The sequence below is a fragment of the Zalophus californianus genome, chromosome 3 (assembly GCF_009762305.2).
Source record: "Zalophus californianus isolate mZalCal1 chromosome 3, mZalCal1.pri.v2, whole genome shotgun sequence".
In the NCBI taxonomy this organism is placed as follows: Eukaryota; Metazoa; Chordata; class Mammalia; order Carnivora; family Otariidae; genus Zalophus; species Zalophus californianus.
The window spans coordinates 92989540-93016632 of NC_045597.1; the positions used below are offsets into that span (position 1 = coordinate 92989540).

Below are 27093 nucleotides of genomic sequence, written 5' to 3' on the forward strand. Positions count from 1 at the left end.
TCAAATGAAAGTCTGTCCCCTTTGAACAATAACTCACCGGTTCCCCTGCCCTAGCCCCCAGCCACCACCATTCTACTTCCTGTCTCTGAATTTGACTACTCTGGGTACCCCATACGAGGGCAATCATACAGTATTTGTCTTTTTGCGACTGGCTTCACGGAGCATAACGTCCTCAAGGTCCATTCACGTGGTACCATGTGTCAGAATTTCCTTCCTTTCTAAGGATGAATAATAAGCCATTGTGTGTATGCACCACATTTTGCTTATCCATTCATCCGTTGGTGGATGCTTGGTTTGCTTCTACCTTTTGGCTCCTATGAATAACGCTGCTGTGAACACAGGTGTACAAATAACTCTTCAAGACACTGCTTTCCATTCTTTTGGGTAAATAACCCGAAGTGGGATTGCAGGATCATATGGTTATTCCGTGTTTTTGAGGAACCGCCATACCATTTCCTGTAGTGGCTGTGCCATTTTGCATTTCCGCCTGCAGTGCGCAAGGGCTCCAGTTTCCACATCCTCACCAATACTTGCTACGGTTTGTGTTTCTTTGATAGTGGACATCCTAGTGGGTGTGAGTTCCCACTGACTCTTCATTACCACCTTGCAAGCAGAGGACGCAGTTCACGTGAACTGGTTTCACTACCTAGGAAGAAGTATCAGCAAAAACTTGCATTGGGCCACTCCATCTTGAAAGATGGTGGCAATGGGGCCAGGACAAGTCTGCCACAGGTTTGCATTTCTGGGTTGGCTCCAGATGAGCCCCCAAAGCATGCATGTGATCACTGATTCACTCAACAACCATTTGACACGTACAGAGACAGGGGCTGTTCTAGGAGCTGGGGACACAATGGTCCCTCGTGGACTCACAACGAGAAAGCAAGATGGTGGGAGCCCCACTTGTCCTGGGAGGGAGCCCATGGCTCATGAGACTGAAGTGTGGAGAGATGTAGCCCGAAGGGAAATCCTAGTGAAGAAGGTGCCCAGCATTTGAAGGGAGGACAGAAGAAACTGGGGAACGCTGCCTGGGTTCATCTGAAGTGGGTTCCAAAGGGTATCACTGGGGACAATAATTACAGAGAGACTCATCTGCCTGATTCTCAAATCACTGTCCTGGGTCACGTGTGGTGGAGAGGCTCCAAGCTTTGAAATCCGACCGACCTGGGTCCAGCTCCACCTCTCCCACCTGTGTGAGCTGGGGCAGATGCTCTCTCTGGGTCTCCGGTCCCTAACCTGTAAAATGGGAATACAGGGGATTCTCATCTTTTGCAGGGGGTTAGAGACTAAAGTCTGTACATAAGATTAAAAAAAAAAACAAAACCCAAATATCCAAATCCACCCTTGCACACCTCAAGGGAGGCCCCACGGGGAGGCAGGCTCGCTCTTTCACGAGTCCACTTCACAGGCGCCTCTGTGTGAAGATCCACGTTGCTCCCGCAGCCTCCCACACCCAGCCAAGAAGCAACAGAGAGAGCTGGCTGCGTTCAGAGGCCCGTGCGTGACAACTCCAGGTGCGGAGCCAGCAGGAGCTGGGATTAAAACTCTGGCTCGAGAACTCATGACACAGGAAGCAGAAATGAACATGACCTGAGAGCAGCCGGGGCTCACCCGACCTCCACGCCAAGCCAGCCAAGCAAGGGCGGGCAGGGGCACTGCTTCAACCTCATGCACGGTTCCCCTCTGCCCCCGTCTGTCCCTCTCTCCCGTACGAGCTGAGTTTGCTTAGTTGGGTGCCCGCAGGTGCATGCCGGCCACCGCGCTCCCTCCTGCCCCGCCCCACCCCGCCCCGCTGGGCTGGCTGCAAGCACCACAGCTGTCTCTGGACAGAGCCTGGCCTCGGCCCGAGGCTCTGCTCTGTCATAACAACGGCAGCCACCTCCGGTCATGCCCAGCAGCGAAGGCCGGTGGGGTTCTCACCCCCGGCATCCTGTCTGTCGCCAGACACTGCTGGGCCACAGCTGGAGTGCAACGCCCTGAGCTGCTGAGGCTCGTGTGGGGACGTCTGTGAACCAGCAGACACAGGAAGGAGGCATCCCTGTGAGCCTCCGCCTGGGGCCAGCCAGGGCTAGGCCCAGTGGACAGCACACAGCCCACGCTCTGCCTGGCTGAGCTCTGGCTAATGGAGGAGACTCACCAGACGGGGACACACGAAGCTCTGAGGACGGCGGGAAGCACCAGAGAAGGGCGTGTGGTGGAGGGCTATAATCAAGGAAGCCTTCCTGGAGGAGGCAGGCAACAGATGGGGATGGATGCCTCAGGGCTGAAGTAACCGCACGGCTCTTCTCAGGTAAGAGGTGTCTAATGTGAGTGGCTGCACAGGGGGGACAGGGCCAGGCCTTGGGCTTTATCCTTTGTTTCTAAAACCTGAGCGATGAACAGATTCTTTCTAAAGGGAATAAACTCTTTCAGACACTAAGCAGTGGCTGAAATTCTTCCCGAACCCCTAAATCACACGCAGGTGGTGCGAGAGGCTTATGGACTCCACCACGAGAAATGCTGTGCGGACATCTCTCTCGGGAGGCGCGGCTCACAAGGGAGTTCAAGTCGTGATGTGTCACTGTGGTTCAGACGTCATGCTGTGGGGACATCTTACTTCACCCAGCAAGGTCCCCCGGGGCGGGCTTAAATTCTCAAGGATCACCTCTAACACCTCCTCAGAGCTAGTTTGGGAGGTGCTGGTGTAGGCCAGGGGGCGGGGGCAGGCGGAGAGAGAGTGAGGGGAACTGGCCAGAGGCCAGCATTTTGGAGCCTCGCTCTGGAGACACAGTTTTGACATCTGGGAGCCCCAGCACACACGGGTGTGAGAGCCAAAGCTCAGAGGGCAGCCTGGGACCACCGGCTTCCTCGGGGGACAGCCATACGTGTGAGAGAGGGGCTCTATAGCTTCGGGGGTGGGCTGCGGCCAGAGACACCTCCCCAAACACCCACCTTTGAGGGAGCCGATAACAATCAAGATTCACATTTACTCACTGCCTCCATCACTGTGCCTCTGGGCTCCAGAAAAAGACAGATTATTTCTCACTCCCCTATCCCTCCCTCCTTCTGGCCAGAGAGTCACCTCTCCTGCATGACCGCCTGAGAGTAAACGGAGGTGTTCACATTCTCAGCGTCCTTATTCACATGCCTTACCCAGCCCCCCCCCCCCCCCCCCCCCCCGCCACGAGCTATGGGACTTGGGGTAAATGAGTTAACCTCTCTGAACCCAAGTCCCACTACTGGTTTTGCTACATTATGGCCTCCCACTGTGATATATACATATAAAAAGTCATCCCAATATAAATCACCCAAGATGTGAAGATTTAGATTTCTATAGCCTATATAAATCAGAAAAGCCTATTTTTTCTTTATTATTATAAAGTTAATTTACCACAGAATTCCATTAGTTAACTAACTGCCTTGGTGCACAGAAGATAGGGATGTTTTCACCTGTATGTGGTTTTCATAGGAACGGGGCGAATTCTATAGCAACGTGGAAAGCGAAGGGCCACTGCATGTGTAAATCCTCACGTGGGGGCAGACGGTGGGTCTTGACAAGGTGGGTCCGGAGAGGAAGGTCCTCCTCAGCCTGCACCACCGGCACGGCCCTCTCCCTCCCTGCCTGTAAGAATCCCGTGGGGCTCTGCTTCCATGCACTCACCAAGCTCCCAGCCAGCCAGTTAACCCCCGACACTCCCTAGGCTCTGTCCTGGGGCCTGTGTCTCCTCTCCAGAGCCCACAGAGGTGGTAGGGGGTGACAGGGAGCAGGGAAGGGAGGCCTTCCGGTAAGAGAATCCGTGAAGCGTTCTGTGCCCTGCCTCCCAATGCCAGGTGTTACGCTGCCGTCCCCAGGCCACCCACTTTGGTGTGCTCCCCAAGTCCCACAGCAAAACTGCTACAAGCCGGCAGATCAGAGGGGATTTAGGTTACACACGAGTCTCTTCCGGAAGCCAGCTCATGACCAAACACTCCTTGGTGTTAAAGCAAACGTCAGCATCTACTGGGCAAGAGGTGTCCCTCTCTACCTCTTCCCGCTTGTCCAGTGACTGGAAACTGCACCCAGAGATGGAGGTTAATTTAATGACGGGGGGCTCCACTCTCCTCCAGCCCCCACACAGCTCCCGTCCCTTCCCCCCACAGTATGGCTAAATTTATAGATTTGGGATTGCTGTAAATTATAATGTAATTACACCGCGCCAGGGGCAGCTTCCCCCGGCAGAAATTAAAAAGCAATTCAGGTAAATGATCTTTAGCTACAGCGGAGCGTCCCTGCAGAACTCATTAAGTCCAGGGACCAAACGGCATACCGAAGATGGTGTGCAGCCTGCCTCATGTCAAAAGCTGCCTCACCTTGGAAACACAAAGCCGCCAGCGGGGGCAGGCGGGGGTCCCTCCTGGGAGGACCACCTGCCCGCCCTTCACCTGCCTCTCACTGCGGACTGAGTACACCTGGCCAGGTGGCTCCCACAACACCCTTTCGACCTGCCACTCCTAGACCACTCCATGGAGATGCCCTCTGGGGAAAGGGGCAAATGTGGGGGTACCTGCAGAAGAGGGAGGGTGAGAGGCGGAAGATGGGTTTGGAGTGTATTAAAAATAAAGCCAAACAGGAAATTAGCCATTTTGGTTGCATTAGTACCATTTCTTCGGAAGCTCTGAATTCTAAAAGCCCAGGGAGTTGCTTCTCTTGTTTTGTTTGGGTTTTGCTCTTTAATTGCCTCATTTGAACCTAACACTGAAAAAGAAATTTTTGCCTAGAAAGAAAGAACTGGAAAGACAAGCTAACATGGAAATGATGTGACGTGGAAGCAGAGAAGAATGTGAGAATGTTCCCTGTGCTTTGCTGCATTCATCCAATTCATCCAAGTGTGCACGGGGGCGGGGGGGGGGGTGGTTCCTCATGATAGAAACGAGGTTCAGGCGTTGGGAGGACACAAGGGTTCTGAAGTCCTGAGGCCTACCCAAAAGCATACCAACATGCTTCCAAAGGGCCATTTTGTCCATGTGCCTTGAACCGTAGCCACAATCCTGCGGTTCTAGAGCACCTACTGTATGCAGGGTGCTGCATCCATGGCACGTGCGGGGCCCAGTGGCATTCTGGAAGGCTACCCTCACCCACCACACTGAGGCCCAGAGAGGCAACACCACTTGCTCCACGTCCCATCCAGCTGGTCAGGGGCGGAGTGGGAATATGAACTAAGCTGGGCCTTAGCCACAGCAGCCGCCTCTCCAGGCTGAAGGGGTGGGATACAGCAAAGCCAGGTCAACCAGCAGCTCGATTCCCTGAGGCCATTCTCTCACCTGCCCTGTGGAGCCGAAGCCCAAGAAGAGCCACCGGGCACCTAGGGGCGCCTCTGCTGTCCAGCTGGGCAGTCCTGGACAGGTCACCAGACAGGAAGTACCTCAGCTTCCCCACCGGTAAAATGGAATTGCATCTCCCTCTGGGAGTCACGGCGCAGATTGAAGTAGCCTTGTAAAGGGACAATTGGGGTAAAGCAGAAAAAGGGCCTTTCCCAAGTAGCTGTTAATAGTCTAAGTCAGCCTTCCCTCCACTTAATGAAGGAGGAAGAGTTGGGGCGGGGATGGGCCAGACTGCCTGGGGTCAGATGAGCGTGCACATCCCCTCCAGAACTACCCGGACTTTCCCCTCCTCCTCATCATGTCCGGCCCTCAGCCCGGCGTCCAGGCTGATCCCACCACAGTGAGGCTGGCGGTCGGACGGGCCCAGCCGCTGGACACCCCACCGAGTGCTCCTCTGTGGGTGTGATGGCCCAGGCCATGCTGAGATTCCCACCCGGTCACCCGAAACGCCTGTCGGATCTACTAGTTTCTCCCACGGTAGAAGGCCACTCATGATGCCGCTTGGCTGAGCCACAGGCCCACACCTAATTTGGATATTTTTCTCCCCACATGCAGTCAAAATAGGAAAATACATCACATACCAGGCCTAGTAAATGCGATCCCCGAAGTCCAGGAGCCAGTTAACCACTGGGCCGGCCGCACCTCTGCAAGCCATGCAACCCGCAGAACTTCCCCTGCACAGACGCCCCCGGGAAATGCATCCCTGTCACATCCAGGCAGCAGCAGGCTGGGCAGGCCACACCAAGACAGGCTGCCAGTTAGGAAGGAGCGCACACACTTTTCCCATTTCCCCAGGGGGAGGCGGGGTGCTCCCGGGTCTTGGCGAGGCGTCTGAAACCACGGGGAGGCCACACACTAGTCACTGAGTCGGCATATGGCAACCCCTTTGAGAGGCCTCTTGGCCCCAGGCAGACCGAGTAAACATGTACTGAAGCCACCTCGGCGAGTGGCTCCCCTGGCCACTCAGGGCTGCACACAGCCCTGAGGTGTGCAGGGCTAGGACGGAGCAGCTCCTTGGGGCTCCAGAAGCTACAGGGAGGCCCATCCTGCCTGCCGCTCTGCTGACGGGACACTCGAGCAGCTGTTTAAGGAAGTCAGTCCCCACCCCACCCCCATAAGGAGAGCGCCCCTCCCCAGAACGCACACCCTTTCCTTTCCACTGAAGTTTCTGCCACTGCACAAGAACTCTCACAGAGAGAGACACGGGCCCTCACACCCTTCATGTCCGCCTGCTGGCCCGGGGCGGGGGGGCCTTCTCCGCGTGTCCTCCTGAGGCCCCCGTGTCCACAGCCGGCCTACCTGGGGGTTGCCGGGGTGGGGAGCCCACCCGGGAGAGCCTCGAGGCAGCCCTCTGCCTCCTCTTGCCACCAGCTCCTCGTCTCCTGCTCAGCCTCTGACGTTAGCGCCTGGAGAAGGGGACTAATGCTCACCAGCTGGCTTGGTGGTTTAACCCTCTCGGGCTTCCAGGGCGTCCAACTGGAAGGAAAGCTCACAGTCCCCCTTACCCAGGGCCCCAGAGCTGGGCCACTGTGAATTCAGCAACTATGAGGGTAACAGCCGAGAGCTCACACGAGAGGAGAGAGCAGGCGCTCCCTCCTGCGCCTGGGTAGAGAGTGGGTAAGAGAAAGAGAAACTTCCAAAACCCACCCGCATTCCACTGTCCTGATTCTCAGGGAGCCAGAGGGAACGTAGTAAACTCAGCTGAGGAAATCAGACAGAAGGCATAAGGGACCGGCCTAGATCTTTCTTTCGCCTGCCTCTGTCAACCCCAGTCTTTCAAGGGTGGGATGCTTCAGGAGAAGCTGCTGGAGGAGGTTTCCTCCAGCAAAACATTCAGCACTGCTAAGATTCACAGCATCTCAGCCGCCACCCTTCCCTCTGCTTATGCTCAAGTTCTCGTCTCGATGCCGCATTTTTCTGCCTAACGAACTCCTATTCATCCCACAAGACACAAGCCCCAGGCATGCCTCCTCCAGGAAGCCTTCCCTGTCTCTCCTCTCTTGGGGACAGGAAGAAGCACCTACAGCAGGCCTCTCTCAAAGTCTTTAACCATACTGAGACCCTAACCACGTGCCTGTCAGTCCCTCCTCCTGGCTGGTGGGTTCCTGGGGGCTTGGATGGTGAGGTATTTGCACGGCGACTGGCACAATGACCGGTCAGTACTTGCAACTGGATGAAGAAAAGGCTGGTCTCAGAGTCCCTAAGATTTACTATTCTTGAGACCAAGTCTCATGGCAAAGGAGTCTATGTCCCTGCCATCAGGACAGCTGGTAGAAGAATGGCAGAGGCAGAAAAAAAGAAGGGGTGGACAGGCACTACAAAAGCAGTCTCGATGACCCGCATTCTATGACTCAGCATCATCTACTATTGGTACTTTCAAAGTGTGGTGCAAATCTCACCCCCCTGGAGGTCACTCACCAGCTAGGCAATCTCTACCAACTGTAGCCCAGAAAGGGACAAGCAGCCCCTGGGCCCCAATCCTCCACCTCAGAGGCCCTGCACCAAGCAGTGTATAATTCGTCCATAGAAGAGCCTCTTGAGCCCTTCCCCGGTGCCCCTGGATTCTTGGCTTAGAAACAATTCTAACGGACGTACAGGTCTTCCCAGCACATCAACTGGAAGTGGGTATAAGTTAAAGAAGGCAGGGAGTTCTGGCTACTCCAGATAAGCAAGTTATCAGCAGAAGACGGCGGAGGAGGCAGCACCACGAAGGAAGAGGCGCCTACACTCAGGGCTCAGACAGACTCAAGTTCAAGTCCTGGCTGAACCACTTAATAGCCGGGTGGCCTTGGCAACATGCTAACCAGTAGGCCTTCCATAAACATCCAAATGCTTTTTGAATTAAACAGAATTGACTAATTCAATTTGGCCCAGAAGGAGCCTTGGGATTTAGAGGCAGAGGGCCTAGAGGAAAATATGGGGGTGGGGTGGGAGAGGTCCCCTGCAGAGACTTGCTGGGAGCCAGACAAACTCAGGAGGCTCAGAAGTGCTTTGTGCTTGGGTTGGGGGTGCGGGGAGGGAGCAGGGGGAGCAAGGAGAGCCGGGCGTGCATGTTAACAGATCATGTTGGTCTTGCAGCAGGAGACTCTCCTGCTCCTATCTGCAGAGCCCCAACTCTGGAAGCAGATAGCAGTGCCAGGACCTGGCCCAGCTCTTGGCTTTGCACTAAACGCCTGACACATCCAGCAGGGGTAGAGGGCCTAGCCAGCTGAAAAGGTCAGCACACACCCTTATCTCTGCTTTGGGCCTATGGCCCCTACATGCTCCTCCCCAAGGACTGCTTAGGGAGGCAGATCTGTTTTCTTCTTAGAGATTTCTTCTTGGATAGAAGGGAAAAAAAACAAAAACAAAAACTAGTCCTGGATGTACCAAATGGCAACTAACTCTCCGGTCAGGCTCAGACCTGTCAGTCCCAGGGAAGGTGCTGTCAACCCCCACCACCATCCCAGGCTTAGAAGGCACTGCCACCCCCAAAGGGATGGATGCTGGGGCTCTTTGCAGTTTTTCTGGCTCTTACTACCACCTTTTTGCAAGGGGTTGGGTCCTAGGGCAAAGCAGCTCTGACCTCTCAAGGGGTCATTTGAATCAAGGGCAGGATACCTGAGGAGGCACAGGGCAGGCGAGGAGCATGGGTTTGAACCCAGAACTCCGTCAGATTCTAGTCCCCCCTCCTTGCTCATGGTGACCCCATGGGGGTCACCTCTGGGTCTCGTGTATAACAGGGGGGCACGAAGGCTTTAGGAAGGTGCATCCATGGAGAAAGGGGAACCCTCTTACACCGTTGGTGGGAATGCAAGCTGGTGCAGTCACTCTGGAAATCAAAATGAAGGTTCCTCAAGAAGTTGAAAATAGAGTTACCCTATGAACCAGCAACTGCACTGCTGGGCATTTACCCCAAAGATACAAATGTAGGGATCCGAAGGGGCACCTGCACCCCAATGTTTATAGCAGCGATGTCCACAATAGCCAAACTATGGAAAGAGCCAAGATGTCCATCGACAGATGAATGGATAAAGAAGGTGTGGTATATATACACAATGAAATATTATGCAGCCATCAAAAGGAATGCCATTTGCAACGACATGGCTAGAACTAGAGGATATTATGCTAAGTGAAATAAGTCAATCAGAGAAAGACAATTATCATATGGTTTCACTCATATGTGGAAATTAAGAAACGAGACAGAGGATCATAGGGGAAGGGAGGGAAAAATGAGACAAGACGAAACCAGAGAGGGAGACAAACCATAAGGGACTCTTAACTCTAGTACACAAACTGAGGGCTGCTGGCGGGGAAGGGAGTGGGGAGGATGGGGTGACTGGGTGATGGGCATGAAGGAGGGCATTAATGGGATATAATGAGCACTGCGTGTCATTACAACTGATGAACCACTGACCTCTACCTCTGAAACTAATAATACACTATAGTGTTAAATAACTGAATTTAAATAAAAAATAAAAATTAAAAATCTCATCGTAAAAAAAAAGGAAGGTGCATCCATCGTAGGTCCCGTGGCACCCTGAATCTTGGACCTTGTGGGGACACAGGGCCCTTAAGTTTCTGTCATATATAAGTGGGGGGCTGATGATGCTGTCCACTTGGAGGTTGGGGCGGGGGGGCTGTGGGTCTGGAGGTGGGTGAGAGGGAACCATTATGCATCCAGCAGTCCGATGACAGGCAGGCCATTGGATAAGTGGGTCTGAGTGTGAGAGTCATGGGGCAGAGACAGCTAACAAGGTGGGACCCCACAGTGAAATGGAGGTGGCCTGTGGTGGAGGACAGACCCCTGGGACTCTGGGCCACGGGAGAAGGGCGGGGGCAGTTGACCACGCAGGGAAGAATGGCGTCCATAAACCAGGGAAGGAGAGGACCGGGGGCGTGAGACCAAGCACTGGTGAGTCCATAAAAGGAGGCATGAAGACTACCCACTGGACCAAGCAGCATGGGGACTCAGCAGCACGGGGACCGAGCAGCATGGGGACCTCACGAAGCCATCAGGATGAAGGGACAGGCACGGTCCTGAGGGGTGCGGCTTGTAGACAGAGAGCAGAGACAGCTCCGTCAAGGAAGGGGAAGAGAGAAAATGCAGCCAGAGGGCAGGTGGGACCAAGGGGTGAGGGGGCTTCAGGGACAGACCCCCGTGGAGGTGTTGGGGTGGCTTTGTACCATGGCAATGTGGTTAAGCAGACACGTCATTGCCAAGAACTCCCTTCCTGGTGTGGTTCCAGGTTCGGGTTGACCACAGCTGAAATCCTCAAGGTCTGGAGGAAGGATGGGGTGAAGCATGGTCCTCTTTCAAGGCAAGGGGGACAGTCACAGTGTTTTCATTACACACCAAGCCGTGATCAGTCTTTCTCCCTCATTCTTTCACAGTGCTGTCCACTCCGTGAGCCAATGGTTCCCAAAGACAGAAGCCAGTATTTCCAAACGATGACACAAAATAATGCCAGGGTAAAAAAAAAAAAAAAAAAAAAAAAGCCATTCAAAGTGCAAGACAGACCAGTAGATCTTAACAAACAGAAAACGGAAAAGTCTTTGATAGTGTTTGGGATTTCCTGTTGCAAGTAACTTTAAGAAACAACCCTGTGTCAAGGTTCCACATAGTATCAAAGAAGAATATCTACAATCTGAAGAATATCTACAAGCTGAAAAGTCTTTTAAAACATCCCTCCCTTTTCTAAGTATGTTTTATGGGAAGCCAGATCCTCTCCGCATATTTCAAGCCAAACAACATATTGCAACAGATACACAAACGCTGAAGCAGATAGGAGGATCCAGCTGCCTTCCCTTAAGCCACACATGAAAGAGATTTACAAAAGCACAATCCCATTCTTCTCCCTAACTTTCTTATTTTGGAGAATAGTTATTGTTGATAAAAATGAGGGGCTTACCGGTGTTATTTTTAAATGGATTAAAAATGAAAACATTTAAAAATGTTCTCACCTTAAATTTCTAGTAACGTAAATATTGATAGAGATAGCGCACATAAAGAGAAGTTCTTTGGGGTCCTCGGTAATTTTGAAGGGACTAGACAGTCTGGGAAACCTCTATGCAGGGCGGCAGGCGGGCCACCCTCAGCCTCTGCCCTGCATGGCCAATCTGTGGCTCGCCCAGCAAGGCGGGCAGAGCCGACCGCTCCAGCCCCCACGGCTCCAACTCCCATGGAGCTCCTAGAGCAAGCATAGCTCCCGCAGAGGGTCCTACCACCGCTCCCCCGTATTCCGTCCAGCGTGAGGTTGGGAGCTAGCAGAGGGAGACAAACATACACTCCGACTGTCCCCACCGGTTCCTGTTTGTCCACAGTCTCTCCCATGTCACACCTGGCCTTCCTTCCCACTGCAGACCCCACTGACCTACGCTGACTTTGGCCCAGCACCAGATGCAGAGGCCGCAGCCCTCGGGAGATTTCAGGGCTCCCCCAGCCAGATGTCCCAGCTGGATGCGGCCGGTGGCATCACAACCCTTGTCCCGTGTCGCTCACAGTGGCTCTGCTCCCCTATCCGGACTGGAACTGGGATGGCGGTGGGTGTCTCGGGGAACAGGTGTCAATGCCCCTGAAGGTACCGGCAGGAGCCAACCCAGTAGGAGAGCAGAGGAGGGCATCCCAGGCAGAGGGAGAGCCACACAAAGGCGAGGGGCCCTGTGTGACCCGAGAGGCAGGTGGGGGCCACATGTGCCCGGTGCTCGGACTCGTACTCGGCCTGTGGTGCCGGGGAGCCACCGCCCACCACGACGGTCCCCTCCACCGATGGGGGACGGGAACTGGGGTGGATGGTGGTGGCCCGGGGGGCGGCCATCAGGTTTAACTCTGTCCCACCCCCAACTTTGGGCCACAGTGATTTGTGACTCCCGTTACAAAGGGGCCCGGCTCCACAAAGGTGGAAGGCCCGATGGCTGAGATGCCTTCTCTCCCAGGCTTCGCTGTGCTTTTTATGAGTAAACACTTCCCGATAGAGACTTACTGTCTGCAGAGACCCCTCTATACCCCAAAGGTAAGGGTTTAAGTGGCCTTATAACTGCCGTTACTTATCTTTACAACGGCCGGAGAGAGCCTGCTCAGTAACAGAAGCTTTCATTCCACTGTATATATTTTTAGTGACTGGTTATAAATCAGGCTCACTCCTGGGGCTTGGGGTCTGGGGTCTCCTCCATTCCAGAAGGCCAGGCTAGGAGAACCGTCCCTGGTTCTCAGGACTTCCGGCACTGACAGTCCTCGAGAAGGCAGGACACGGGGCTCTTATCTCTGGTGACACAGCAGGGCGGGGGCGTCTTTGGGTCCCTCGGGCACGTTTCTGGCCCTTTCTCTAAGCAGCAGCCCCTTTCCCTTCCTCCTGTGCTCTTCCCCCATCAAACCTACTCTCTCAACACAGCATCTGATAAACTCATTCCCACGGAGGCGCTCAGGTCTTACAACAGTCAAGTTGTTTGCCTCGGCCTTGGAAGTACCCCTTGTAGGACACTGACACCCAGAGAGGGACACAGAAAAGGATGCCTAAACCCCCAGAAAGTACGCCCTTTAAGCATCCACCACCTCAGTCTCCATAGAACAGATGCTCATGCCCTCACGCCCTTCCTACTTCGGTGCACACACGCCCAACTTCCAGTCACTACCACCGGTGACTAACTGCGGATTTTCTCTGCTTCCAAAGCCCCCTTTGCTGGACAACTGAACAGGCCGGAAGCGCCAGAGCAGCCCTCAAGCAAGGGCTGACAGGGGTTGGTGGTGTTCAGACCTTGGCTCTCTTGCCCCTTGGGCAGGATGGATCACACGGGCTCCTGGAGTCTCCCCCTGGGGTGAAAGTGCAGGAGTTCTTGGTAGTAGCTGGCTTGCTATGGTGCCTTCCCTCTCCTGCCTCCCCTCCCCCGACCCTCCTTACCCCTTCAAATAGAACATGTGTGCTAGAATCCTCACTGTAGAGCCTCTAAGCATTGTAAGTAGGATGTCCTGTGTGCAAGGAACCTCAAATCAGGGGCACAGTCTGAGGGCCGGGGAGGCTGGGGGTGACTCTCTGCTCAGGACGGGGTGGCCCCGGGGGGCTGGCACAGCCTGGTGATCTGGTGAGGAGGAGGCTGTCCTCAAGAGACGCAAGGCACCGTGGGCGCCAGGGTGAGGAGGGGGCACCTGAGGATGAAGGACCCAGATGCATCCGTGCACACAAGACCACGGACAAGGGAATGAGCCAGCACACTTGGGAAGGGGGTGCCTATCTGCCCCAGGCAGCCACCCAGCCGAGAAGTTCTTGCAAAAGCAGGACCAAGAGTCTCAGTCTGACCCTGGGCTTGGTTCTCTCCGTCCCAAGACCCAACCCCGCTGAGTGGGTCAGGCTGTTCCACGTATGCAGCTGGTGGGCCAGTTCTGGGATGGGGGAGCTCAAGGACATGCGGGCCACGTCTCCCCGTGGTCCCCACTCCACCCCCACCTCCTCTGGGAAAAACGTTCAAAGGCCGCTCTTGCCCTCTCCACAGCCCCAAAGCAATGAAGTTCCTAGAATCGGGGCAGAGGGAAACGCTGACTCTGTTTTTCGTTTCATTTTGTTTTGTTTTTTTAAGATCCCAGAAGCTTCTGATTCCTCCTTGGGGATACATGCACAGAAACTATGTCTGACCACCCACGGCCCTGCCAGGACATTTGGTCAGCGTTAGTGACTCGAAGGCACCGACAGGACAGAGGGGCAGAGCCTTCCATTCCGCGGCACGCCGAGCATACTTCCGAACACTCCCAGATGTCGCACACGGACTGGTGGCAGCCTCCTCAGGACCTCCCAGTGCTCCCGGGGGGTGGGGGCTGCCAAGGAACGGGGGCCCGTGTGTCTCTGAGTTCAGAGACCCCAACAGAACAAGGCCACGTGTTCCCACACCTTCACTCAGGCCCAGCAATCTACGGCAAGAACAATGGCCACGGCTTTCGGCCTCCCCCCGACAGGGGATGCTCACCCTAATCGCTGTGCAAGAGTGGAAGACGGGATGCACAGACGGGTCCGGGGTGAGGAGAGCGCCTGGCTGGGCCAGACCTGAGTGGGACGGCCCAGGAGGGAACGTTCCAGAGACAGGGAGAGAGGACAGAGACTGCATGTCAAGGATGGGGCCAGGGGAAAGGGGATCCCAACAGCCTGAAGGACTAGGAAGGGTGATGTCCCCAGGATGGACTCCCCCACGGTCTCCCCAAGAGCTGGAAATGCCCCAGAGGCCCACTCTGGGGTGATGGCCCAGAAACAGAGAGAAGGGGTCCCCCAGGCTGGTACTGAGTCGGTCCTTCCAGAGCCCCCACGAGGACAGCTCTGTGGCGGGGCCTCTGCCTCAGTCCTGAGCTCAGCCCCACCAGGGAGGGTATGCCCGCCCCATGCGACAGACCAAGGAGCTGCCCCTGCGCCCACAGCGCGCACAGCCCCGGTGTCTCGCCCCACGGGCTGCACCCCAGCTGCACCTGTTGCATCCCGACTTCCCCACACAGGGATGGCAGGGAGATGCCCTGCCCCGTGGCATGGAGATGACCAGGGCCAGATCATCAGCCTCTCCTCCCCCAGCAAGTGGTTTCCACTCTACCTCCCCAGTACATCTGACAGAGGCAGCGGTTTTCACAGCCCTGGGAAACACAGGCCAGCCCTGTCTCCCCGCCGGAGAACCCAGACGACATTCTTCACAACGTGGTCACTTCTCCGGGTACTTCCTGTCGCAGTTCCAGAAGAAATGGACTGTGTATTGCCTGCTCAGAGCTGCTGTGTGTGAGCGTGGGTCTGACACGGCTCACGTGGAGAAGAGTCTCCTTCCAGGTGACTAGCAAAAGTCCAGGGCCTCTAGTGGCTAGAACGCTGCTCAGCACATGCGAAGCCCCAAAAAACATTCGTGTAAAGGTGGAAGAGAGGCAGGGTGGCAGAGAGGGAAGCGGGGAGGGTGGGAGGAACATCTGAAAAGCAGAGCAATCCCGCAGGAATCATCTGCATTTCGTTGGTGGGGATGGAATGCTTCAAGTCACAGGATGCAAGTCAAACTAGCAGAAGAGTGAGTTTATTCCAGATGTCCCTCCCCTGCTCCAAGCCTTTTCATGGCTCCCTACTGCCCACAGTCCAAATTCCCCTGCAGTGTGTCCAAGGCTCCCCACAGCCGTTCAAAACTCCCTTTCCAACTGCATCTCTCCTCCTACCCCTTTGTGTGAAGCCTCCTCTCAAGCAGGTGCTCTGGTCCCTACCCTGCATCCCTTTCCAGTGTTCATGTCCCTTCTCAGGGCCCTCTCCCATATGTCTCTCCTTATTTAGGAAACCCTCCTTAGTGGCACTACCTCTGGAACTTTCTGTCACTTCTCTAAGGCTCTCCCCTGGTACTTCTCAAAACACTTCATGTTCCATGTTCCCCCATAGGGAGCTCAAAAGGACAAGGAGGGAAGGGAGAGAGACCTGGGCACTCCAAATGCAACCCAGAGGAGGAGGTCCAGGGAAGGGAGGACCAGAGGAGTGCTCCCTGCTTCTGAAGAGCCAGAGTTCTAACTCCATTCACTGGCGAGTGTCTATGGGCACCCAGAGCCCCCAAAGTGTCCCCCCCCTCCTGCCAACTAGCTGAAGTGAAGGGGACATTTTTATTTGGCCTACCCAGCATCACATGGGGCCCATTCTCCCATGCATGGTCCCTACTGGTCAGGGAGGCGGACCCTCCCCATACCAGCAGGTGTCCATAAGAGCACATAGCCTGGTCACAGGGACTGGGTCACAGGGTGCAAGGGATCCAAGGCAGGGCAATGAGAAGAGGCCCTGGACTTTTACTAGAGTCACCTAGAAGGAGACCTGCCCCATGAGAGCTCAGGGTGCCAGGCCCACATTCCCCCACAGCAGCTCTCGCCACCCTGTGAGGAGAGGCTGCCTGCGTGCCAACCAAGGGGCAAGCTGACCAAGAGCATGGCGAAAAGGAGACAGTGTCCCAAAGGCATCATCGGAATCTCGAATTCAGCTGGTTATGGCTGCCCAGTTAGGGAGGCCACGAGATCCATGCAGTTTCGGAAGGTCTGAGTGGGTTTCTGTCCCTTGCAATTGAGCATCCTGACGCGGTTTCCATCAGAGAAGAGCCATCCTTCCTGGCCAAAGTACAGCTGTCTTCCCAGAGCCTCACACATCACAAATGTCCCTCTTGGGGCTTAGCTAAATTAAGTCTGGCTGCCTGCCCAACCTCCACAGCCTCTGGCTGAGAGCCGACCTGAGGATGGGCAGAAGCTTGGGGAGAGGAAAAGGGGCCCCCAGAGCCATGGGTTGGGACTCGCTGAGGACAGGGTGAGGCCACAGGGTCGAGGGAGAGAGGACAGTGGAGGGAAGGAGCAAACTGGGGCCTCTGGGCCAGGACAGAGAAGGTAGGAGGGTGCACCAGACAACCACACCCTTCATGGTGCCAACCCTGGCCAGCTATGCCACTTCCCAGGAGCCACAACCTGCCTGGCACCCCCTTCTGCCGACACTGCTCTGAAAAGGGCCTGTATCATCCCTCATGGGCTGGGGACACCACTGATTGTCTAGGGCCCACCCAATCCGGGTGCCCGCCCCAGGGCTGGTAGAGCTTCCTGGCTTGGGTGTCCCAGATCTGCTTCTTACCAGACCTGTCACCTGCTCACTGTGTGGCCTTAGCTAACCATTCCCTCTTTGGGCCTCAGTGGGCCACATGGCCCCCTGAAGCTCTTCCTTCTCAGAAGCACAGAAAAATCTGGCCCTCTTCAGCTGAGGGGCATCACCGACCCCTGAGCCCTGGCCCTTCCCAGCAAAACATCTGATTTCCAGTGGGACAGGGACCTGGAGTAGCAGGTGGGGCTGGTGGGGCACCATGGCTTGCCGGCTGGCCATCTCTCCCGGCCCTGCCTGACCCCAGCAGCCCCTGCTGCGGCTGGGCCCACAATGCCTGCCACAATTAATTATTCAGAGTCCGAGGGAGGACGGGATCTGGTGATAAAGGACTGGAAGTTAGCTGGAGGCTTGTGCTCTTTCTAAAGTGATTTACTCTGCTCCCTCCAAACTCACACCCTTAATGTAATTATTTACTTTGTCATTAAACACCCTCCTTCCACTCCAATTATTTTTAGAGTTTCTGGAGCCTATAGAATTGGCTAAGGAGGCTGCTCATTGGCCAGGGAACCGGGTCGTCCCCTGAGGGACAGTGTGGCTCATGCAGCCTGAGGACTCACGCTGGGGTTGCAGGCCTCGGCCAGGACGGCCCCTCGTCCTAACTTCCTCCCTCCCCTCTTCCCTCCCTCCATTCCTTCCCCCTTCCTTCCTCCCTCCCTCTTTCCTTTTTAAAATGGAGATATAATTCACATACCATAAAATTCACCCTTCGAAAGTATACAATTCAGTGGTTTTTACTATATTCACAGGGTTGTGCAACCATCACCACAATCTAATTCCAGAACATTTCATCACCCAAAAAAGAACTCCACATGCATTAGCAGTCACTCCGATTCCCTCCTCCCCTCTACTTCCCGCCTCTATAGATTTGCCTGTTTGGGACGGTTCACATAAACGGAGTCCTATGATATACGGCCCTCTGTGTCTGCCTGCTTTCACGGAGCATAATGTCATCGAGGTTCATACATGTTGAAGCACAATTCCGTACTGTGTTCCTTTTTATGGCTGAATAATGTTCCATATGCAAACATCCTGCATTTTGTTCATCCATTAGCCAGCTAATGGACTTCTGGGTTATTTCCGTTCAGGGGCTATTCTGAATCGCGTCGCTGTGAACATGTGTATACAGGTTTGGGTGTGGGCTATGTTTCCAGTTCTCTTGGGTCCGTCCCTAAGTGTGGATCGCTGTCTTCCTCTCTTCCTCCTCTTCTCCATCCCATCCAGGGCCTGGAGCTGGGGAAGCTAGGGCCTGGCACGTTGGCGCTGCTATGGGCGGCTGGGGAGTCCTGCACTGCTCTGGTCGCTGACAATACGGCCAGGAGCTGCCAGGCCGTCTCGGGCAGGTGACGCCAGGAGTCTGTCACCCACATGGGCGGCAGACCTTCATGCCCTACGCTGCTGGCCAGAGGGGCTTCATCACCCTCATTTCACAGAGGGAGGTGAGAGCAGCCCGTGTTCGTACCTGGACGTGAACCCCTGCTTGCGGGCCTCACCTGTTGCCTTCCCTGTCACCAACAGAGCCAGGGGAGATGTGACCAGTGTGTCGACTCTGGGGACCACAAATGGGACAAAGGTCCCACCTGCGTCCAGCCTCAGAACTTGCAGAGGGAGCAATGTGTGTCTTGGGCAATTGGCTCCTCCCTTTCTGACCCTTCTCCCGTGCGTAGCCCCAGGGACGCCAGTGCCCTCACGGTGTCACTGGGCAGGGGCCTGGGGCCTGGTAACCCAGGCCACACAGAGGCATCTAGAACAACACAGCCTCTGCACAAACCTGCAGGCAAGGTGACAGCTAACGGGTGAATTTCGGGCACTGCCATCGTGGAAATGAAGGAAAGTCCACGATGGCAGGGATTGAGGAAGCTGTCAAGCCTACACCTGGTGTCCTCTGCCCAACCCCACACAAAACCCAAACACTCCTCTCAAAGGTCACTACTCAAAATGGGATGGAAACCAGACACAGAAATGGCCCTCCTCAGACCAGAGGCCTTGCTACCTGGTGTGAAGGTTTCAGACTCTCCGGTCCCCACAAACACGAGCTGGCAACCCATGCCCATGGGGAGCAGGGCCAGCCAGGCCAGTCTCAGGGTCAGAGCCAAGGGCAGTGTCTCAAGACAGAGCCCCTCCAGCCTCCTCCTCCCTGCCTACCCAAGAGGAGAGACCAGCTGAACCTGGAGCAGGGTCTAAACAAGCCACGTGCACCCAGAGCTGGCCTGGGTTGGCCCTCCAGCCTCCACAGAACACAGACCCAGGAGGGGCCTCTGAATACGGTATCACGGGGCTTCCCAGTCCCAGGACAGCAGCTTGTGCTGGGGGGCTGAAGAGCAAAGGGAGTCCTTCCTTCCCCAAGGGGCTGACAAGGCCATTCTCAGCTCCCAGGGCCTTTGCACATGCCGCTCCTCGGGCTAGAAGGCCGATCCCCCTTGTACATCATGGGCAAGCGGCTATTCCTTGTGAAGATTCTGCTCAGATACCTGTGCATTCATTCATTCATTCATTCACTCACTCTCAAATATTTATTGGATGCCTATGTGCTACTCTCAGAGATAGTTCTAGAATAATCAAAATAACAGCAATAGCAATAATACTGGAAGCACCCACTACTAGATACAGAAGGCTCACCATATGCCAGGTACTATCCTAGCACCTCACGTTGCTTATCTGTAATCCTAGCCCTCAAAAGAGAGTATTTTGTCCACTTTTAAGGTGAAGACACTGGGGTTCAGATCAGCAAAGGATACGCAACCAGGATGTGGCAGAGCAAGGATTGGAACCTTGTCCGTCCAACTCTGAGCCTCGGCCCCCAGATCATGCTGGCCACCCCGGAGCTGGTTGTTCCATGCGCCATTCCCCGTGGCTTGCCCTAAGCCCTGCCACACTCCAGAGCGCCACTGTGGTAACCTCTCCCCAACCATGTGATCTGAGTGTGCAGCTGCTCCCTGTAGGCCCCTGGGTCAGAGAGGCCACACGGCTACAGGCCGTGGACTTACCAGGGCCTTACTCAGACATCAGAGCCTTTTCATGTCCCACTCCTTCCCTGAAGTATTTTGATCACTCCAGGCCTCAGGTAACAGCCACAGCTGTCTCACGAGTGGGGGCGCGTGGTTTCTCCATGGGACCACAGCTCCCGGGGACAAAGACTAGGGCTCCGGCTTCTCAGATGCCTCCCCTCCCTCACTCCTACCTGCCCCCTCTGGTGCTGGCACAGGCTTCTTCGAGGGCAGGAGTTCATTCAGAGGCACTGTTTGGCCTCCTAGCCCATCAATGTGGACTTAAAGAGGCTCCAACAGAGCCACAGGACCTCAGCCTGTGTGGTCGAGTGGCCACGCATCCACGCAGGAGCCCCAGACACCCCCCAGGCCTCACTCCCGAGCAGTCCTTCCCTCGTTCCACTGGTCCCAGATGCCACTGTCCATCCCTGCCATACCTGGCCGCCAGACCCAGGGACCCCTCCCTGCACTCCTTGTGTCTGGTCTCTCCACCCAAGACCTCTCTCACTGCAGGTAGCCCTCTCGAGTGGACACTGAGACTCTGACGTGGCAGGGGTCTGCCTTAAACCTCTGTGACTGGTTCCCTGAGGCTTGGGGGCGAGGGGAGAGTCTAGATACCCCACCGGCCACTGAGGCAGGAGCCCCTCTCAGGCCCACCCTAGAGCTACATAAGCCAAATGCTGCCTCGCCAAGCCCCTGCACTCCCACCAGGCCATTCTGCTGCCCCTCCCGCCCACCCTTGCCTCTTTTCACCTGGTGAAACCCTGCACATCCTTCAATGCCCAGGTCCGATGCTGCCTCCCCATGAAGCTTCCTGGGCAGGATCTGTCACCATCTCCCGAGTGTCCCCAGAGGGAGGTGAGAGCCATAGTGCTCTGTTCTCTGTCCCCCGATGCCTTCAACTGGGAGCTCCTGAAGGGCAGAAACAGGGTTTCCGCATCACCCCATCTCAGACTGGTGTTCCGGAACCATCTGCAGGATGCACTCACAAGCTCAGGGAACGCAGAGGCACCCAGGCCACCTCTGGTAGGCCAAGGGTCTCCTTCCTCTTTCGGGAACCCCGCTTCCACCCCGAACACCAGGCCTGACTTCATTATCTTCAAAATGTTCCCAAGATCAGAGGCGGTAAGACCTGGCCACAAACATAAAATAAATTATCTCCCCACACCAATGATAAATGGTTCTATTAGCAAACCAGATTGTTAAACTCTGATATAACAGAACGCAGGAAACTGGGGCCCATCCATTCTCCCTCCGGCGCACACTGAGTTGTAAATAGGTTATTTTGTGTGTAAATAACACATTAAAACACAGCATTAGCTGTGTCTTTTGATAGAGAGGAAATTGTTACAAATAAATAATTCCGGACAGGAATGTAAAATAAGCCAGATTTAATAGTGCATGCCTGGTGCAGCCGTGTTAAACATGACTAAAATGATAAACCCCAGAATATACTAATAGTAAACTATGCACTGACATCAAAGTAATGAGACTGTATTTTTTACCAAGCTTTAGAAATGCTAAAATTAGTTTTGACAGAACCAAACGTCAGAAAAATGTTTCCAACATAAACACCATCAATTTGGGAAGCTGGGGTTTGGGACAGGACAGGGGCAGGGCCAGGAGCAGCTGTGTCCCATCCCACGGGCAATTCCTGCCCAATCGGTTTCCGGTCCCAGGGGTGTCATCGCATGACCCTGGGTGCCTCAGGTCTCTGGACCTTGGCTTCCACATCTGTAAAATGAACAGATTTGAACTAGATGATCTCTCAGGCTTCTCCCCGTTCTGTAACTCTGCAACAGTTAAACATGCACAACGAACCACAAGATGCGAGGCCATGTCTGCCAGGCGGAAGGGGAAGGGGAGGAAACGAGCCTGAGCCACCAGGACGGCCCTCGGGGGCTTCTATTCCCTGTGGGCAGAGCTCACCAGCTCACATGAGCCAGACAGAAACACACAAGGCAGATCTGAAGTGGAAATGTGTGTGCTCCGGCCTCTGTAACCAACGGGGAGAGGCCAGGTGGCCCGGCGGAAGGCTCCCAGGGCACAGACCCGGGGCTGGGCCTTGAACGCTGAGCCGAGGTGGGGCAGGGGCTGCTGTGTTGGGGCCAATGGGGCATCTGCTCCGATTTGGATGGCAGCTGGTTTGTTTGTTTGTAATTTATTTATTTTCAGAGAGGGAGAGAAAGAATCTCCAGCAGACTCGCCACTGAGCACGGAGCCCGATGTGGGGCTCGATCTCCTGACCCGGGGCTTGATCTCCCGACCCCGAGATCCCGACATGAGCCGAAACCAAGAGTCGGATGCTCCACCGACTGAGCCACCCAGGCGCCCCTGGATGGCAGCTATTTTGAGTGACGTTCAGAAAGGCCTTCAGAGCATGAGGTCTCAGGGTGGCATGAGACCACAAAACGCAAGAGGAATGGGCATTCAGATTCGTGTCGCTAACGTTTACTTCATCACTACACAGACCCTCTGATGGCCACTCTCTAAACACTCGCCCATTTCAGCTCCCCAGAGCCAGGTGTAGTGCCCATGACCATCTCCACTCTATGCACTTGAGAAAAGTGAGCTGGCTTGCTCCAGAGCACACAGCTAACAGTGGGGAGCTAGGAATAGCCCAGGTCCTTCCTACCATATTCCCTGTGGGCCGCAAGGAGTCTCCAACCCTCCCCTCGGCCCCACGTGCCCCGACCCTCCAGCACAGCCCTGGCACTTGAGACCTCACCGGCCCGGGCGTCGTTAAGTCATTCAGAGCCCCCCACTTCCACCCCGGAAAACACCCGGGTGGTCGCACTGCATCCCGTTTCCTGAGTGCGCGGAGCTGTCGGGGAGGACTGAGCTCTGCTCTTAGATAAAGCCTGATGGGAACTGGCTGTTCCATGTGGCCGGGCCATTAAAACAAACTCAGTAGCAGCGACAACAGCCGTCCTGAAAATCACTTAAATAAGAATAATTGCCCACTTAGTCACACCTGAGCGCATCCTCTAGCTCAGGGCGAAAGTGTGCGGCCCCAGAGGAGCCATTCGGGTAGGCCAGGGAGGCTGGTCCGCTTGGCAAGCTGCAGAGGGCCTCAGGAGGGGAGCCGGGGCCCGACTGACCCTGGCCCTTGGGAACCTCAGGGGCAGCAGGCCACACCAGCCCACTGGCATGACAGTGTCAGACTCCCCTCCCTGCCCATTCATTTATTGGGTGTCTGCCTTGCTGGGGGTGAACAATGCCCTGCCCAGAGGGCATCCTAGGGGGATGGCCCAGAGACGGAGGGAGGGCAAAGACACCGGGGACTCAGAGGCATTTATCAGTGACAGGGCACAGTAAGGTCCAGCGGACTTGGGTACATTTCCTCACTCTGGCACCTCAGCGAGAATGCTCACCACCTGACTCGTTTACAGACCCTGGTATTTACGCAGTATTCCAAGACTGACAGGGATGCCTCACCACTGCGTAAAAACGTGCCTGGAAGAAACTTTTGGAGAAGCCAGCAGGGCCAGCAGACAAAATGATGGGGTGGCCAGGGCAGTGGGGGCACAGAAGCCCCCCGAACCAAGGAGCCAAGTGCCGAGAGTCACCCAGTACTCAAGCCTGGTGGACAAGCAGGTCACCGCCCGGCCAGTACAAACCAGCTGCACCCAGTTAGCGCGCCCCCTCCAGGGATGCACTCCCTGCCTTGGACCAACTGCAACCCGTGTAAACATACCCACGCCCAGGCCCCGGCTGGGGGATGGCCTGGGGATCTGCATTTATTACAGCTGTCTCAGGGGCTGCTGATGCGTTCGGCAACCTCTGGTCTGATCCCACCCTCTGGCGTACAGGAGTGAAGGCTGAGTGAGCAAGGCCAGGGACCCACTCAGGTCACCTACCCAGGACAGCCTGCGGTAGTGAAACAAAGCAGGACAGCGACTCAGGTCCGATCTCCAGCCCAGGGCTCCCTCCACCACTCTCGAGGAGGAAGACAGCAGAAATCTGGTCTTCCTACCCCTGTCCAGCCTCAACAAGTCAACCAGCAAGAGTCACCAGTGAAGGGAAGACTTTCTAAGCCAGGCAGAGCCTCCAGGGCCTGGAAAAGGAAAACTAGCAATGGTTCATAAAGCAGAGACTTAACCTGGGCCTCACACAGAGCTAACTTAGAGCCTGCCACTTTACATTGCCGCCTCAAGTAATTCTTACGACACTGTGAGGTAGGGATCATTACTGTGTCCATTTTGCAGATGTAGAAATGGAGGCTCGGACGTGCCCAAGGTCAGCAGATTGGGGCCTAACCCCCCTGTGATGTGGCTCCAGAGTCTGAGCTGTTTCTTACTGCTTCTCTGGACCGCCTGGGAGAAGAGCGGCAGCGGGGGCAGCCACCCCCCCGCGAGGTGTCCTGTGCCAGGCCAGCCTGAGCACATGCTATCTCCCGTAATTGTCCCCTAGCAGCTCTGCATGTGATTCCCACTTTAGGTATGGCAAGTCTCGCCCTGCCTCATGCAGCTAGAACGCGGAGGGCCCAACACTTACGAGGGCATCAGAATCCCCGCAACTTCCTGGGCCCCACTCCCGGAAGGAGTGCTCTTGGAAGCCTTGGGGTGGGGGGGCCCAACTCCCAGGGATGCTGCTGCAGCTGCTGGTGGGAGACCACAGGGGGAGGGCCCGGGCCCAGCACATAGAGGGCGCTCCACGACAGTAAGGTGCTGTCACTGTGGGCGCCTCACGGGGTTTCTAAAGCCCGTCTGGCACTCTGACCTCAAGGACTGAGCAAAGCTCTGACCAAGACTTGGTTCCAAGTTTTATGGCTCCAGACTTTCCAATCGTCCCAGCCCCAGAGGCCTGGAGGAGCTGGGTCCCTGGTGCTCAGCTAAGGCACACAGACAGGTTCAGAAATATTTTTGGAAAGAAAACCCACTGTTGCAGAGGAAAATACGACAGCATTTAGGCAGTTTCAGTGAAAAGCAATGAAAAACATCTGAATCAAATTGCCTTTAAAATTACGCCATTTCAAAAATTAAAGGGGAAAAAAAGCTCTGGGCCAAAATGTGTTTTTAAAAGATTTATGGCCTCCCAAGTGTTAGCACCACAGCTCAAGAGGCTGGGAAGGGACCCACCGGCCTGGGCCTCTGCCGTCTCCTCCCGCCAGACAGGTGATTCACTGAACCTGCCGCCAGTCTGACCACAGTGCTGCTCAGACACCGCCCTGCTCTGCTGTGCACACACGGTCTCCAAGAGGTAGCGACTCCGAGGGGAAACGCCCAGCCCCCAGCAGGTCCGGCCTCGTGACACCTAAGGGAGGTCAAGCAACAGGGGCCAGGCAGGCCAGGTGACTTTTCAGGTCCCTCTGCAAGTAACTCATGGCCCCAGGTCTCAAAGAACTGGCCATCTGGAAGTGAGAAGGTGCCGTCAGCCTGTTGGACAGACGAGTGACTTGCTGTGCCTGGTGCAGAGACTGGACAGTTACCATCAAGTATCAGTGGGCTGGCCTTTAAGGCCCAAATCACTCACCAACAGTCTAAAATCACCATCTAAAAGCAAATACCAAAAAAAGACGCTCACCATGTGACAGGGACAAGATGGAGCCTCAGACCCTGTTCTCTGTTAAAGCAGTGGGTGACCTTGGGCAAGTCCCTTCCTTACCTCGTCTCAGTCTCATTTACAAAATGGAGAGGCTCCAAGCACTCACGAATAGACGTGCCTGCCACCCCAGCCTCCTACCAAGCAGCTCCGTGGGCTGGGAGATGTTCGACAACAGGCTCTGGCAGAAGACAGCAGGAGCGGACCACCCTGATTTATAGCGTTTGCCAATTTTCCTGCCTTAACTACCCACCCTGTGGCCAGCTTCTAGTTACCAACATAAGGTCAAGGGCAGCAGAACTGGAAGATGTCTACACTCCACTCACCCAAATTAGCAGGGGCTGGCTCCAGCACACCCCTGTTCTCAGAGAAGTTACATTCTAATAGAAGGTTCTAGAAGGCTGAAGGTCCTTAAGAACCAAAGGGATGAGCTTCCTGGATGCATCATCCATCACCCTGAGTCCCATTTAGGCGACCACTGCTAATGGTACTTCCAGGTAATCTAAAAGTTGTGACAGAGGTAAGATATGATTTGTATTCTGCTTTTTTCAGCTACTGTTAGAACATAGGCACATCCCCTCTGCCACATTATTATAAAGTCTTGATAAACATTTCCAGTGGCTACATAATGTTCTATTCAACAAATGTTCCATAGTTTGATTAATCGATCTCTTCTCCTGGAACGCACAAGCTTAGTGTTTGTGGCTTATCACACGTTGGTCCAGGGATGGCTGAGTCTTGTCTGAGGACGTCAGGAGCACTGTGGTGAGCAACCAGCAGCAATGACAAAGGGACCAGATCCTACAAACTGGCAGGGCTGCAAGGTGTCCAGATGTGTGTCGGCGGCGGGGGGCGAGGGGGGGCCTATATTCCAGGCCACCTTCTGACCGCTCGATCCGATCCTCTTGCCTCACCTCCCGGTTCCAGGGGCTTCAATCCCACCACTGGGATTGTATGGCTTTGGTTCTAAGAATGAGCATACCTCTTTAGGCAGAAAGATTTCATTTCCTTCCACCAAAAACTAGTGTTCAATGACAGAAGATTGTCATGAGATCATGAAGACTTTGGATGACATCTGGGAAAACAGGGCCCAGAATGGAAAAGGGCACAGCCCTGGGGATGTGGCTGCAATTAGGACCCAGGCCAGCCCCCTCCGGGCTGCACCATTGGGCCTCCCCCACCCCATCCATGGAACACAGTGTCATGGCCCACCAGCACCGGCGCCCCCATTCCAAGATACCCCTGGCCTTGCCCCCGTGCAAGAGCAACTACTCCTGCCTGACTCCTGGAGGGCCTTTCACCATAAGCTGTGCAGACAAGGGGTGGGGGGTGGGGGGGGGTGGTGAGGAGGCTCCCCGTACCCTCTGCGCCTGATTCAAGACTCATTCCAAAGACAGGTCGCATCCACCCTCTGCTGGAACCGCATCGGCCAAGTGCTCCTCTGGGGTCAGGGAATGAGGGGATGGGGCCCTGCAGGGGTGGGCAGGGTCAGCATCCTAGAGTGAGGGTGCGGGTGGGGTAGAGCAGTGTTGGATGCCTCCGTGGAGCTACCGCACCCCAAGCAGACGTGCCTGCCACCCCAGCCTCCTACCCAGATGGGTAGGAGGGTTTCCGCAGATGGAGATCCCCTC

The 27093-nt window shown here is 55.3% G+C and overlaps 1 protein-coding gene across 1 annotated transcript in view; it reads right to left on the minus strand.

The window, feature by feature from the left end:
* Positions 1-27093, minus strand: part of GLI2 (GLI family zinc finger 2) — a 251180-nt gene that overhangs the window by 155496 nt on the left and 68591 nt on the right. Inside the window, exon 3 of the mRNA XM_035726928.1 lies at positions 16759-16773. Coding sequence (XP_035582821.1) covers positions 16759-16773 — 15 coding nt within the window. The remainder of the gene's footprint in view (positions 1-16758; positions 16774-27093) is intronic.